Consider the following 14,795-nt stretch of genomic DNA (forward strand, 5'->3'; position numbering starts at 1 on the left):
CGAATAAGCCTGCCCCTGCCCCGGTCTCGGTGTACGAGGGGCAAAGCATTATTGTCGTATTATTAGCTCTCATTAGTGGGCCATAATTGGGCTTAAGAAACAGGCCCATGAGCCCAACTACTTAAGCCCAAAATTAGCATTGCAAGCAAGAGGCGCCGGCGGATGACATAGCGACAGCGAAATTTAAGGATGACTTAAGACATTAAATCATTAAATTAAATCATAAAGTCAAGATGTTGCTATTGTTTGACTCAATTTTCAGTCTAAATCCCTTTTTTACCTTCCTAATCCTATTTAATTAATCGCTAATTAATTTAATTACAAATAATTTATTCATTTTTTAAATACCTTATAGATTTTAGATAAATTTAATTTTTTTAATTTGGAAAATTGTCCCCTAATTTAATTAATATTGATTTTTATTTAAATATTTTAAATAAATAATTTAAAAATACACATTAAAAAAAATGTGAATTTTAGCATAATCTTCTTGTTATACCATAATCACAATATTTAAAGTGGATTTGGCAGTTCTTCAAAGAAGTATTTTTTAAGAATGGCCAGCTAAGTAAATTATAATTGATTTTTTAAATAATAAATAACCCCCTTTGTTAAATAATAAATAAATAAATAACTAATTACCATATTTAAAAGAATATTTAATTATAAAAATTGTAATTTCTTGTAATATCAAATTTTAAAGACCGACTATTTCACCCGTCTCTCGCAGTAGACTATATGCTCTAGGTTCAGCTAGATGGGTCGAGGAGAGTGCACGAGAAAAGCTGACCTCACCATCTTTCTAACATGACACGTAACTTTAGTATCTAGCTGAGTCAACCTACGTGTCTATCACCAGCAAAATAACGGTTTTTGTGGAACGTACTCCGTTCTTGCTTAGAGCCACACCCACATCGGTCTAAAACGTTGACTCGTTGGATGTAACACGACACTGAAACGAGATATCTACCTCGGTACTTTTGGCTATTATGTGCATGAAACAAACGTTGCTAATTACCAAATTAACCTAAAAGGGGAAAACAATGAATAACTGAAGCAGGTATGGAATGGCATTGTGGTTAATCGAGAGAATCGTGTACGTCACATTGAGTGCGTTTTCAACCCCTCAAGAATCACATGTGTTTTACCATTTTACCCTTTAATATTTTACAAATTTTCAAACAAATGCCACAAACTCACTCTTCCTCTTCTTTTTTTTTCTTTCCCTCTCTGTTTTTAAAACTCTTACTTCCATTTGCGTCGCCCTCAAGTTCATTGTCAAAATCTCACTCCGCCGGCGCCGCAGCTTCCATCAACGTCAAGCAACGCGTTCTTCAATCACCTATAAGAACGCTCCAACGATTGTTCGTAGTTCATCAATCATCATTGAAATCGAAATCATCTACGAGTTTTTATTTCTTTTCTCTTCACTTCCGAATCGAAATCTGTTGATTTCAAAATCCTACGAAAATGTCTAGTTCGCGCGGTTTCTTGCAGGCTTGTACAGCGATTGTGATTTGTGTGCTCGTGGCGGAGTTTACAGCTGCGATGGCGAAAACGGCGATTCTGATCACTGTCGATCAATCCGGTAGAGGAAATTTTACGAAGATTCAAAACGCGATTGATGCGGTGCCTGAAAATAATTTGGAGGAAGTGTTTATTGCTGTGAAGCCAGGGATTTACAGAGAGAAGGTGACTGTACCAGCGAATAAACCGTACATTACGATCAGTGGAAGAAGATCGTCTGATACTATCATTACTTGGAATGATAGCAGAAATACATATAATTCTGCAACTCTTGCGGTTTTGGCCTCTGATTTCGTTGGACGATACCTCACGATTCAGGTTCTTAATTTCTAAGGAACAAGAACTTTTGTTTTGATTTGATTTTATCTGTTTTTTATTCATTTAACTTCGAACAGTACGATTTCCATGGCTTCGTTTGACGAAGATTATTCTCGTTTTGCAGCTTTTGTGAAATCTTCTTTTCAGTTTTTGTAATTTAGCTAATGTTTTTGAAACGCTTGCATGAACCACTGAGATTTTCCCCCAAATTAGTTAAATTATAAATTTAATCCTCAATAAAGTTATAAATCTTTAAATGTCATAATTAATCTTTATTAATTTAAATTTTAAATAATTTTTGTTAGAGATGTCGACCTTTAGCATAAACTCTCATGTCTCTGGACTTTCCATTCATACTAATAGAGAGAGTATTCATTTCTTATAAACTCCTGTGAGAATATTCATTTCTTATAAACTTAAGATCATCTCTAGTAACTTTTATCCTCTAACAATGACAATTTTAACTCAGTTATAGAAATTAAATTTCAATTCTGTATGAATTTTTATTTTTATTTTTATGTTCATGTTCATGTTTAGTAACACTTTACTTATATAATTATATATTTTTTATCTTAAAAAGGAAGTTAGTTGGGTATTAATCTATTCTGTCCTTATTATTTCAAATCTTTTAATATTATTTTATTTCCTAATAAGATAAAGTATAAAAATAAAAAATAAAATATTATCCAATGGATTTTGAATTTTTATTCACTTAAATAATTTTTATTTTAAATTTGTAAGATTTTTTTATATATATATATATATATTTATACTATTTTTTCAGAACGGGTTCGGGGCGGGTGCCCAAGCGGTGGCGTTACGGGTATCCGGAGACCGAGTTTCATTTACCGCCTGCAGATTTCTGGGTCACCAAGACACTCTGCTAGACGACATCGGCCGCCATTACTACAAAAGCTGTTACATAGAAGGAGCCACCGACTTCATCTGCGGAAACGGGGCTTCACTTTTCGAGGTTCATTTTCTTTCCTTCTCTGTGAGTTGGGCCTATTGGGCCTATTGGGCCAATAAAGCTTATTGACCCATTTGAGTTTGGGCTTTTGCAGAATTGCCATCTGCATTCGGTGTCGGACTCCGTCGGGACCATCACGGCTCAACGGAGAGAGTCGCCGTCGGAGAACACTGGGTTCGTGTTTATGGGGTGCAAGATCACCGGAATCAACTCCGCCGTTCTGGGTCGGCCGTGGGGGGCGTTCTCTAGGGTCGTGTTTGGATTCACTTACATGTCTGATGTTATTCTCCCCGAGGGTTGGGATAACTGGCAAGACCCATCCAAACAGAGGTTTCTATTCTTTCCTCCTTTTAAATTTAACTCATGATTATTTCGAGCGTGAAACTTTCATTATCTAACACGTTCCCTTAATCGAGGCTCGACTCCTATGGAGTCTTAGTCATTTTTTGACTTTCTTCGTACCTTTTGATTGCCTTCGTACCTTCGAGGAGTCTTGACTCCTTTTTAGAGTCATTTGTTCGACATTTGAGGATTTATCAATACTTCTTTTTCTTTTTGGAGTCCTTTGTTCGACATTTGAAGATTTACCAATCTATTAGCACGACTAAGTTTACTCTCCACAAACGATATTGTCTACTTTGAGCATAAGCTCACATGCGTCTGTTTTGGGCTTACCAAAAGACCTCGTTCCAATGGAGAGAGTATTATTTGTTTATAAACTCATGATCATTCCCTAAATTAGCCTACATTATTAATATTTAATAAATCCATTAATATTTTAAAATTAATTAAATATTTGAAAATGCATTGGCAGCACTGTGTACTATGGACAATACAGATGTTACGGAAAAGGAGCCAATCCATCCAGAAGGGTACCATGGTCATTTACCAACATGACCACCCAAGAAGCTGCACCATTCTTCTCCAAAACCTTCATTGGCGCAGCACATTGGCTCAGGCCTTTGCCCACCAATTTCAAGAGAGCCTTCGCTTCCAAACCCTAAAAGAGTCTGTAATTACAATTCTATCCCTATATTCATTGTTTATACACTTGTATCTAGAACTCTCATAAATCAATAAATACTACTCCACGATTCTTTCCAATCTTCTTCTCACAAATTCTCTATATCGATCGGTATTTATTAATTCATTGTCTTTATTCGACGTTCGTGTTGTTGTCTGGTTATAGTGTAACCATATAATTTCGAAATTGAAATTCTATTCCGAAGATAATGTATTCTAAGATTTGTCCTCCTATATTGGCTTACACCTAATTTGCTCGTAGTGTCATCATGGCATATGCATGCCCAAATGAAAAACAAAACACCCCCCAAACATGGGTAGTGGACGGAGATATTTGAATTGTATTCTATAATGTTGTCATTTTCAAGCTTCAGCTATTTTGATGAAAACCTTCATGGATGAGAACGTGTAAAATTAATTATTACCGTCGAAAAATAGTTTAAAAAATCCCTAAATTTTAATTTTTTGTTATTAATTTAAATTATCTAATTATTTTTCAAAATTCAAAGGCTAAAATGGCATGTTTTCAAATTATGGCAACCAAACAAACCAGGGATAATATATATATATATATATATATAATTTATTATTTTTAGAATTTATAATTATTACTCACAAAAATTATTTTCAAAATAGTTTTGTATGCCTCCTAATAATTAATGTCAAATATTATATTTATTAATATTATAAAATGAATTTAATTAAATTCATCAGTAAAATCTGAAATGGTAAAAAAAAATATATCTAAAATATTTATTGCTTTAAAATTAACAGTCAAATTTCTTAACTTTTTCAAATAATTTACCTTTTTTTACTTCCAATTGACAGGCTGGCAAAAATTGGAATGTAACAAAAGCGGCAGCGCGCCGTAACTTTGATGCGCCACAAGACAAAATCTCACACCACCTAATCATGCCCGCCGCATCATCCTTCCCAATGGGTCCCACTTATGTACACGTGGCATCTCCTTCCTATACTATTTTTCCACACGTACTTAATATTTTTATTATTATTATTATTAAAAAAGATAAGCACAAATTAAAACAATTAAAAAATAAAAAATAAATAAAAGGGCCCACACGGAGCACGCATTTGTTAACACTATATAAAGGCCTAGTAGTCCTTGGAAGGAACTTCATCTAAACGCCTTTCTTTCCCTCCTTTTTTTCTCTCTACCTAAAACTTCATTACCACAAAATGGGTTCTCTGATGGGCGGATGGAACTCTCCTGTTCTCGATCCTAAATCCGGTAATCCTAATGAATTTCGTTTGTTCATTTCGTTCATGATGTTAGTTAAGTAATAATCTGTGTAATAACTGTTTATTTTCAGTCAAGTTCAAGAGGAATCGATCGCTTACCAAGGAGGAAATCGAAGCCTACTGGAAATCGAAGAGGAAATTGGAGGAAGAACATCTCAGAGCGGTTTCTATGCCGGTGGATCGCGATACGGTCGGAATAGACTACAAGAGATCGAGTTCGTTTCCTGCGGCGATCGGTAAGGCGGAGAAAGAAGTATTTACGGAAAGCGATTTGGAGAGGAAAAACCTAGAGATGTTGAAGAAAAATGGCTGGTAAATTTAAGTAGTTGTATTAATTAATTAAATTACTCGTTTGCGGATTGAAATCGAAGGACGAAATTAAGAAACGGAGATGTGCGCGGTTGTTTCTGTTTGTGTGTAGGTGGAGGAGGAGCAATTCTGCTTTTCTGAACGAACCGCCTGTCCTCGACGGCGCTGCAAAAGCGTATGCGTCTCAGTACGGCGTCACAGACGTGGCGTCGTTCTAGTTGAATCTCAGCGATGGAGTCGGTGCTTGGTTACGGTGAATATATGTTAATCAGTAATTTACGTAAAATTAATAGATTATAAATATGTTGTATAATGATTGCAAGGTCGTGCTGTTTTTCGTTTGTAATCTGGAATTTGAAGTTCTTAATTCTCTTCATGCTTAGTCTGTGATAATATCTGCTACAATTTCTCTCCTCTCTGTTTTCTTCTCTTTTTTCCATTCACAATAATCTCTGTGTTTAAGATTCATGCTATTCCATCATAATTTTTTTCTTTTTCTTTTTTCCAGTCCATTTTTTACTTTCCTTACTCTTAAAATATTATTACACTTCAAATATGGATTGATAATCCATTTACATGGAGATTAATCAATTGTAATAATTATTAATGAATCTAATTATTATAAATTTATCATAATGGACACGATCATTAACTTATGCTTTATATTTGTAATGGTTTTTCATACCAATTTGTCATCATTTTCTTAGCTTCCTATTAATCTATTAGATTTGCAGTTCCCTAATTAATATATATATATATATATATATTTTGTGATATTTCATCTAAATCATCTAAACAAATAGATAGCGGTAGGGTTGGATTGTTATAAATAGAATCAAAGTCTGTCACTACTGAGCAGTATGCCACTAAGAATGCTAAGTCCCTAAGGAGAGTAAATTTTGAGATTCTACGTTGAGAACCAAACATTTTTTTTTTTGTAAATGAGTGAAAACCTCCAGTTAATAGATAAATGGCTGATAATTATATGGTCAAAACGGAAAATATTACTAACCGTAAAACTAATATTTATTATTAAAACATTTGAGATCCGTCTAAACTAAGTTCATCTTATCAGGTTGAATTTTAATCTCGCGCGAATATATTTAAATAATATTTATTTAAATCAACGAGTTTTAATAGTTTGAATAAAAATAAATACAGTGAGTTTAATGGGTAAAATTATTAAGTTTTGTCTAATATAATAATTAGTAGATAGATTGCATAATTATTTTGAAAGAATAATGTTTTGAAGGAAATAAATTTTAATTTTGGAAACCCCATACTATTATAGGAATTCAATGGATTAACTGTTATGATATTCATATTAAAAATAAAAATAATGTTTAAGACTATTTTGTCCAAATATTTTTTAAAATATATTTTTTTATTAATAGAATATTTAGAATTTTAAATCATGTCATACCAAAATTAAAAGTCAAGAATTTATTAGACATATTTTTAATAATAATATATATATAGATATAGATATAAATCTAAAATTGGAGCATGAAAAAGATTATTATTTCAATATAAATAAATTCAGAAAAAAAAATTCATTTGATTCGTTAATATTTTCTAGCGATAATAAATATAAAATATGATAATATCAATCTTCCCCTCATATATTTTTAATCTTGGTTTATTAACTAATTATATTAAATATAAATACCTAAAAATGTATTAAATCTATTAATTTTTTAAATTATATGGAAATAATTTTTTTTGCATAAGAAATTTGAATTTTGAAATATTAAGTGTAATTTATTGCTTTATGGATTTAACTCGAATCATTTTTTATTTATTTCGAAGTAATATTTTTGCTAATATATAATTATCAATTTTTAATAGTTTAATTTACCGTGTTACGTAAGAAATTAAACAAATTAAGTATTTTGCAAATATAAGAAAAATTATAAATCTAACTAATAATAGAAAAAAAGGACCCAACAAATTTAGACCAGCACTGGTTAAAGCTCAAATCCCTCTGGTCCACTAAGTTAAGGAGTCGAGGTCAAGTCGAGGGTTACATGCATGCCCTTAGTCTATGGCTATACTCACGTTGGTCTGTTTCCTAAATAGGTCCCTCGAACGTGATTCAATCTCTTCACATTCTACTCATTCACCTTGGCTTTTATTACTTCAATTATTGACTCGTCTTTATTAATGCTCAAAATTTATTGACCTTCTTAGCTCCCGTTCAAGAAGTGATGTCATAAAACTTAAATTATAACATAGTAAAATATTGTTAAATATTATTAAAATCGAGCCAAATGAGAGATATGATATTTATTTAATTTTTAAAATTTAACGTTATAAATTTTAATTCCATTTATGTATTTTATTATTTTTATTTTTATCTAATTTTAAACTACATTTTAAACAACAAGTCAATTTTTTTTTTTTTAAATAAAAAAAATTATAAAATATTTTCTTAAAAGATGAAATTTTAGAGAAATAAAATAATTTTTTAAGAAATATAATATTAAATGATGATCAGATTTATTCACATATATATATATATACACACACAGATATATATATATATATATAAATATGGGGAAATGGTGGGGCCCACTTGTTGGACTTTATTTAAACATGTAAACCCACGCTTTAGAAATTAAAAATGGGCCTCGTGGGCCCAACTTTCGAAAGCCCTGGCCCGCTAATGCTTCTTAGTGGGCTTCCATTCATTAGTGCCTTTTGTTGTCGTACTCTTGTCCATCTTAGTTTCCTTTACAAAAATATCATTTTTTTTTTTACTTATTCATCTTAGTTATTTTTTTTTACCTTTTTGGNTTCTCTCTAAAAAATAATTGTAACAGCCATAAAAAAAATAAAAAATTATTAAAAATTACACAAAAAGGGAAGAATTTCAAAAGAGAAATTATCCCTTTAAAAAGGAAAATTGTTAATAAATTTGGGCATGAATGGTCATCTTATCTTCTTCTTTACTCTACAATGATGGTTTTATTTTTCTTTTAATCAATATTTATTTTCTTTCTTTCTCCGCCACATATGTCTGATCTTACATTACCAAAAGGATCGGTTCAGAATCAATTATGGAGCGTAAAAAAAAGTTGAGTATTCACTCGTAGGATTACAGTAAAATACATGAGAGTAAGTCTTGGAGAATCGTGTAGGAATTCCCGAGCTACTGTAAAAACCTCCATCATCATATATTCATGCACGTTTATCCTCGAAATAATGAAAAAGGGTATAATTGACATTTTACAAAAAGGGTGAGTGGGTAAATTGAAAATATAAGATTAATTGTTTTTTTTTTTTAATATTCAAATATTAAAATAAAAATATATTTAGGAGACAAAAAAAATAGAAGTACAATTCGTTTTAATTGAATTAGTTGTAAAGTGAAGAGAAATTTTAAAGCTAAAATGACCGTTTACCCAACCGTTTGCTGTCAAACAAAGTCATCGAGCCAACGCCAGCAACCACCGTGCGGGGTAATTTCGTCTTTTTTATAATAAAATTTATTTTATTTTATTTTTTGTTTATAAAACTTAAATTTTTTTTAAAAAATTAACGGATTCTATAAATATAAATTCTAATATTTTTATTTTATTATTATTTTTTTAAATGTGGAGGGTTATAATGGTAATTTCAATGATTCAAATCTGCAAATAAATACCGTTCAAAAATGGTGATAAATCCATTGATATCCGGCAATAAGAGTCGCGCCTCTTCTGCGAGAGTATTTTTGAAGCGACAGAGGCAACCATCGCATCGTCAATGGCGGAGAAAAGCAAAGTTCTGATCATCGGAGGCACTGGCTACATCGGAAAGTTCGTGGTGGAAGCGAGCGCCAAAGCTGGCCATCCTACTTTTGCTCTGATCAGAGAGAGCACCGTTGCGGATCCTGTAAAAGCAAAGCTCGTCGAGAACTTCAAGAACTTGGGAGTCAAATTGATCACTGTAATTTCGAAATGATCTCTCGCTTTTAATTTTTGTTATTGATATGAAATTTTTGTAGTGTTGCGTAAGTTGTTGAAATTGGAGATTTGGAAATGGTGCAGGGAGATCTTTATGATCATGAAAGTTTGGTGAAGGCGATTAAGGAGGTGGATGTCGTGATTTCAACGCTTGGCCAAATGCAATTGGCGGATCAAATCAAGATCGTTGCTGCAATCAAAGAGGCCGGCAATGTCAAGGTACTCAAGTTTTGATCCGAGAGTATACAAAAAACAATTATAACTACCTATCCAATAGATCTAATATGTTCGTAGATTTCGAAATTTGTGTTTCATTAGTTCTTGAAAGTGTATAGGAATTCGAACTATCAGTTTCGTGCTTGATATTAAGTTGAATCTTCATACTCTGCATATTGTATCGTATTTGATGTTTATAATTAACGCTTGAAAGTGTATATGTTCGTAGATTTCAAAATTTGTGTTTCATTAGTTCTTGAAAGTGTATAGGAATTCGAAAACTATCAGTTTCGTGCTTGATATTAAGTTGAATCTTCATACTCTGCATGTTGTATCGTATTTGATGTTTATAATTAACGCTTGAAAGTGTATATGTTCGTAGATTTCAAAATTTGTGTTTCATTAGTTCTTGAAAGTGTATAGGAATTCGAAAACTATCAGTTTCGTGCTTGATATTAAGTTGAATCTTCATACTCTGCATGTTGTATCGTATTTGATGTTTATAATTAACGCTTGAAAGTGTATATGTTCGTAGATTTCGAAATTTGTGTTTCATTAGTTCTTGAAAGTGTATAGGAATTCGAACTATCAATTTCGTGCTTAATAAATTATCAATAGGTAGTTAAGTTGAATCTTCATACTCTGCATATTGTATCGTATTTGATGTTTATAATTAACGCGGCAGAGGTTTTTTCCTTCGGAGTTCGGGATGGATGTGGATCGACTCCACGCAGTTGAGCCAGCAAAATCTGTATTGGCAGTCAAGGCTCAAATCCGTAGGGCAATTGAGCGTGAAGGGATTCCCTACACTTATGTGTCCTCCAACTATTTCAATGGCTACTTTCTACCCAATCTGTCGCAGCCGGGACTCACCGCGCCTCCTAGAGACAAAGTCGTCATCCCTGGCGACGGACTCCCCAAAGGTTAGCCACTCTCATAAATTTAGATAGCTCCTTCAAATTTTTGTGAAAACACTCTGTATAATGAGAAGTTCATCCACACATGTAGTGATTTTTAACTTGGAGGAAGATATTGGTACTTACACTATCAAAGCCGTGGACGATCCAAAAACTGAAAACAAAATCCTCTACATCAGGCCGCCCAAAAACACTTACTCTTTCAATGATCTTGTCGCACTGTGGGAGAAAAAGATCGACAAAGTATTGGAAAAGATCTACGTTCCAGAGGACCAAATCCTCAAGGACATTCAAGGTCAGTTTCCTTTACAACCAATTAAATTTACCGTAATCCATATGCTTAATGCTTGATGATTGGTGTTCATCAGAGGCTCCACTTCCATTAAATGTGATATTGGCGTTGAACCACTCGGTGTTTGTAAAGGGAGATCAGACGAACTTCGAGATTGAGGCATCATTTGGAGTGGAGGCGTCGGCGCTGTACCCAGAAGTCAGGTACACCACTGTGGATGAGTATCTCTCTCGATTTGTTTGAAGGAAACTTGGGGCTGCCTTTCTTCCTCAGTTTTGTGGGTGTATCAGTAATGAATCATTATGCATACCATTTGTTTCTTCTTTCCTTTGCTGAACAGTGTTATGTTTGATTCGTTTTTGGTTTCTTGGCTGCTGTTGTTCTATATGTTATGTGTTTGATGATGAATGATAGTTTTTACTTCCACAAATGTGAGGATTTTGGCTCACTGGCTTAATAAATGGCGCCTCAATGTCATTCTTCTGCCATTGATGGAGCTTTTCCACCTTCAATCAACCAGTGGTGTTCTTCATTTTTCCTCACAATTTTGAACCATATAATGGCTTCTATTTGGGTTCTAAACGATAAGGAATTACTTCAAGAGAAAGTTTGGAACGTTTGGAACGGATTAGCGTGTGATCAAAACCGAAGGTAAAGAAAACATGTTTCTAAACTTGTGATTCGAATCATTGCACGAGAGAACTTGATCAAGATACTTAGATGACTCTAGCATGCGACTCTAAACATAAGAAAGACAAAGTAACTTTCGTGATTAAGAAGCATAATATACAACTTTCATTTTAATCTCGAAAATCTTTATACTAAAAGATAAAGAAACAAAATGAATGACGACTTATAGTTTTGAAAATAAACCTTATAATGACCTATTATTAATTGAAAGGTCGTAAATTTCATGACCATCAATCCTACAATGACCGTTAGCCAACTTACAACTGAAAGGTTGAACATGACGAATAGGCTGCACTTCTTTTTTATTACAATAGGTGGAGTCTCTAAAAGCCTTATAGGAGCATGAGACTTAAGAAGTATGACCGACCCCAACCAACCAAGGGGGCTAGCTGCTCTTTTATCCGTGCTCGATCTTCTCATCCACCATTTTTGTGGTATGCATCTTACTTCATATCGTTCCTCTTAAACTCAATTCGGATTTTAGACTCACTTTTATGACCAAAACGATTATTAGTTTCTTCAAAGACGTATAGAACAGTGAGTTCATCTAAAATTATTAGATCGACAATCGGTTTGAAAGACGAGATATTTTATTTAATCATAAAATTTATAATACTATTTTGTACATACCAATAATTAAATCACCGCATGATATTTAATTAACAAATGTTGATATAATATAAACAATATAAAAAAATACATTATTAAAAAGAAATATTAGTTAAAAATAATTGAGGAGACAAAAATTCATTATATGAATTATGAATATTATATAGTTAGGTTGGCTATATATTTTAATTATATATTTAAATTATAGAAAATATTATATTAATTGAATTTTATATATTAATAAACAAGTCAACTAAAAAAAAAAACGAAGCAGTAAATAAAAAATTATTAAATTTATTTTTTGCTTAAAAGAAAAGATATTTACAAATAATTTCGATTTTCCATTTTTTTATTTACCAAAAGGGTTAAAATGTTTTGTATTTTCCAAATAAATAATATTTAATTTTTATTTATTTTTAAATCATACAATACTCAGACCCTTCAACGTCGTCACTATGACCTTTCCAGCACCAGCCATGAACCTCCGTGACGGCACGGCGGTTCCCGGAGCCAGAGCAATCGATGGCGACGGCGAAGGCGACGGCGCCGGTGCTGTAATTGGTGTTGGGATCGCCGCCGGTGAGGGCTGTTCTTCTGCCAAAACTTTCAACGTCTCATATTTTCTGGTCAATCCCACAATTTTTCTACTCATTTGAATCCCTCCGATTTTCCCATCTGCCAAACACAAAATAACCACAAAATTTAGTTTCTGTTTCTCACCGCTAGCGGATATTGTCCATTTTGTCCGTCGCTTATTATCGTCAGCCTCACGATTTTAAAACTTGTCTATTAAGGAGAGGTTTTCACACCCTCGTAAGGAATGCTTTTGTTTCCTTCTGCTATGAGATATTTTTTGTTTTGGCCCGTTACGTATTGCTGTCAGCCTCACGATTTTAAAACGTGTCTATTGAGGAGAGGTTTTCACACCCTTGTAAGAAATGCTTCGATTCCCTCTGTTAATAGATTTTTTTTTTTTTTGTTCTGTTTTGGCCGGTTACGTATTGGCGTCAGCCTCACGATTTTAAAACTTGTTTATTGGGGAGAGGTTTCCACACCCTGGTAAGGAATACTTCGTTTACCTCTGCTAGCAGATATTTTCTGTTTTGCCCCGTTATATTTTGCCATCAACCTCACGATTTTAAAACGTGTCTATTGGGGAGAGGTTTCCACACCCTTGTAAGGAATGCTTCGTTTCCCTCTGCTAGCAGATATTTTCCGTTTTGACCCGTTATATATTGTCATCAACCTCACGATTTCAAAACGTGTCTATTGGGGAGAGGTTTCCACACCTTTATAAGGAATGTTTCGTTTCCTCTCCAACTAATGTGGATCTCACATTAAACGAAATAGATGAAAAACGGGGGAGAATTTAATGAATAAAACATTAGATGAGCGTTTACCTGGAGATTGGGACGAGAGGGACGACGTTTTTGAACTCTCGGAGAGGAAAACGAGGGCGGGAGTGATAACGGTGAGGAGAGACCAGAAGAAGAAGATTAAAACATAGGCTCGAGGGGTCATTTGTTGAAGGGAGAAAGGCAAGAGAGAGGCAACGATGGGTTAAGGGAATAATAATAATAATAATAATAATAATAATAATAATAATAATAATAATAATAATAATGTGTTGATTTAAAGCCAAAAGGGAAAGGTATTATGGAGTTGGTAGAGGCAATGGAAGTCCCTAATAATATTAGCTGGCCATGTTAATGTAACCATTTATTTATTTATTTATTTATTTATTTATTTATTTATTTATTTATTTATTTATTATTACAAATTCAATTATTTTTTATTTTAAATTTATAATTAGAGAACTCAAGTAGTTGAGAAATACTTGTTGGGAAGGTTGTTATCACTACTTCTATGGTTTTTTTCTTTTAGCTACAAGTGGAAATTAAATATGTTCAATAATTTTTATTTCTTTTTAAAAAAATGTTGGACGTTCTTATTACAAAATTGAAACAGCAATCGTTGATTCAATATGATGCATAATTTTTAAATTTTATGCTCGAACTCTTCTATTCCACGAGGCGTGAAAAACTAGAAAATATCTACCCAGTTGAATTATACCTTGTTTTCTTCTAAAATATAGATTTTATGTTCGTACTCTGCTATTCCATTTGTGGTGAAAAACTAGAAAATATCTACCCAGTTGAATTATACCGTTGAATTATACCTTATTTTCTCTGCTTGGCAAATGGGTCGATTATTCTAGGTCCCTCACTTGCATTACATTGATGTGGATTACCTCGCAAAATCGCAATAGAGCTTTTCTAGACATTTTTAATTCGTGGTCTAATTCGACAACATTTTGCTTCGAACACTTCTATTTCATGTGGTCAGAAAAACTAGAAAATATCTACCTGTTTTTTTTCCTTGGAGGAATGGTTTATGTCCTCTCGACATCGCTACATCATTAGAGGTGTTCTTATTTGATTGATTGCTTGTTTTCTCGTCTTGGCATCCCGTCATTGGAGAATGAGCCTATATATATGCATAACTTGATCAGTTATGCTCGAAAGAACATAAACGATTAAAGTAAACGAAAAAGGTAATTCATGAATCTTCTTTACCGTGTAGGATGTCGAAAGAGCACACGATTGTATCTTTTAACCGAACCCAACAAATATTAATTGGATATTTTCATTTTTTTTCCCATCAGAAAAGAAAAAAAAAAAAAAAAAAAAAAAAAAAAAAAAAAAAAAAAAAAAAAA

At 32.8% G+C, this 14,795-nt stretch overlaps 3 protein-coding genes across 3 annotated transcripts; all 3 read left to right on the forward strand.

Moving 5' to 3' along the window:
* Nucleotides 1-1,196: 1,196 nt before the first annotated feature.
* Nucleotides 1,197-3,915, forward strand: LOC111798053 (putative pectinesterase 11). Its single transcript, XM_023681006.1, has 4 exons — nt 1,197-1,845; nt 2,630-2,818; nt 2,910-3,145; nt 3,630-3,915. The coding sequence occupies exons 1-4, from the start codon at nt 1,471-1,473 to the stop codon at nt 3,817-3,819; spliced, it is 990 nt and encodes a 329-aa protein (XP_023536774.1). The 5' UTR covers nt 1,197-1,470; the 3' UTR covers nt 3,820-3,915.
* Nucleotides 3,916-4,974: 1,059 nt separating this feature from the next.
* Nucleotides 4,975-5,783, forward strand: LOC111798054. Its single transcript, XM_023681007.1, has 3 exons — nt 4,975-5,087; nt 5,170-5,410; nt 5,520-5,783. Exons 1-3 carry the CDS (start codon nt 5,036-5,038, stop codon nt 5,623-5,625), a joined length of 399 nt encoding a protein of 132 aa, XP_023536775.1. The 5' UTR covers nt 4,975-5,035; the 3' UTR covers nt 5,626-5,783.
* A 3,293-nt stretch (nt 5,784-9,076) lies between these two features.
* LOC111798055 (isoflavone reductase homolog TP7-like) lies at nt 9,077-11,291 on the forward strand. The gene is made up of 5 exons (XM_023681008.1): nt 9,077-9,337; nt 9,439-9,573; nt 10,256-10,493; nt 10,579-10,782; nt 10,856-11,291. Exons 1-5 carry the CDS (start codon nt 9,155-9,157, stop codon nt 11,020-11,022), a joined length of 927 nt encoding a protein of 308 aa, XP_023536776.1. The 5' UTR covers nt 9,077-9,154; the 3' UTR covers nt 11,023-11,291.
* Nucleotides 11,292-14,795: the final 3,504 nt, after the last annotated feature.

Source organism: Cucurbita pepo, chromosome LG07 (genome assembly GCF_002806865.2).
Source record: "Cucurbita pepo subsp. pepo cultivar mu-cu-16 chromosome LG07, ASM280686v2, whole genome shotgun sequence".
NCBI classification, from domain to species: Eukaryota; Viridiplantae; Streptophyta; class Magnoliopsida; order Cucurbitales; family Cucurbitaceae; genus Cucurbita; species Cucurbita pepo.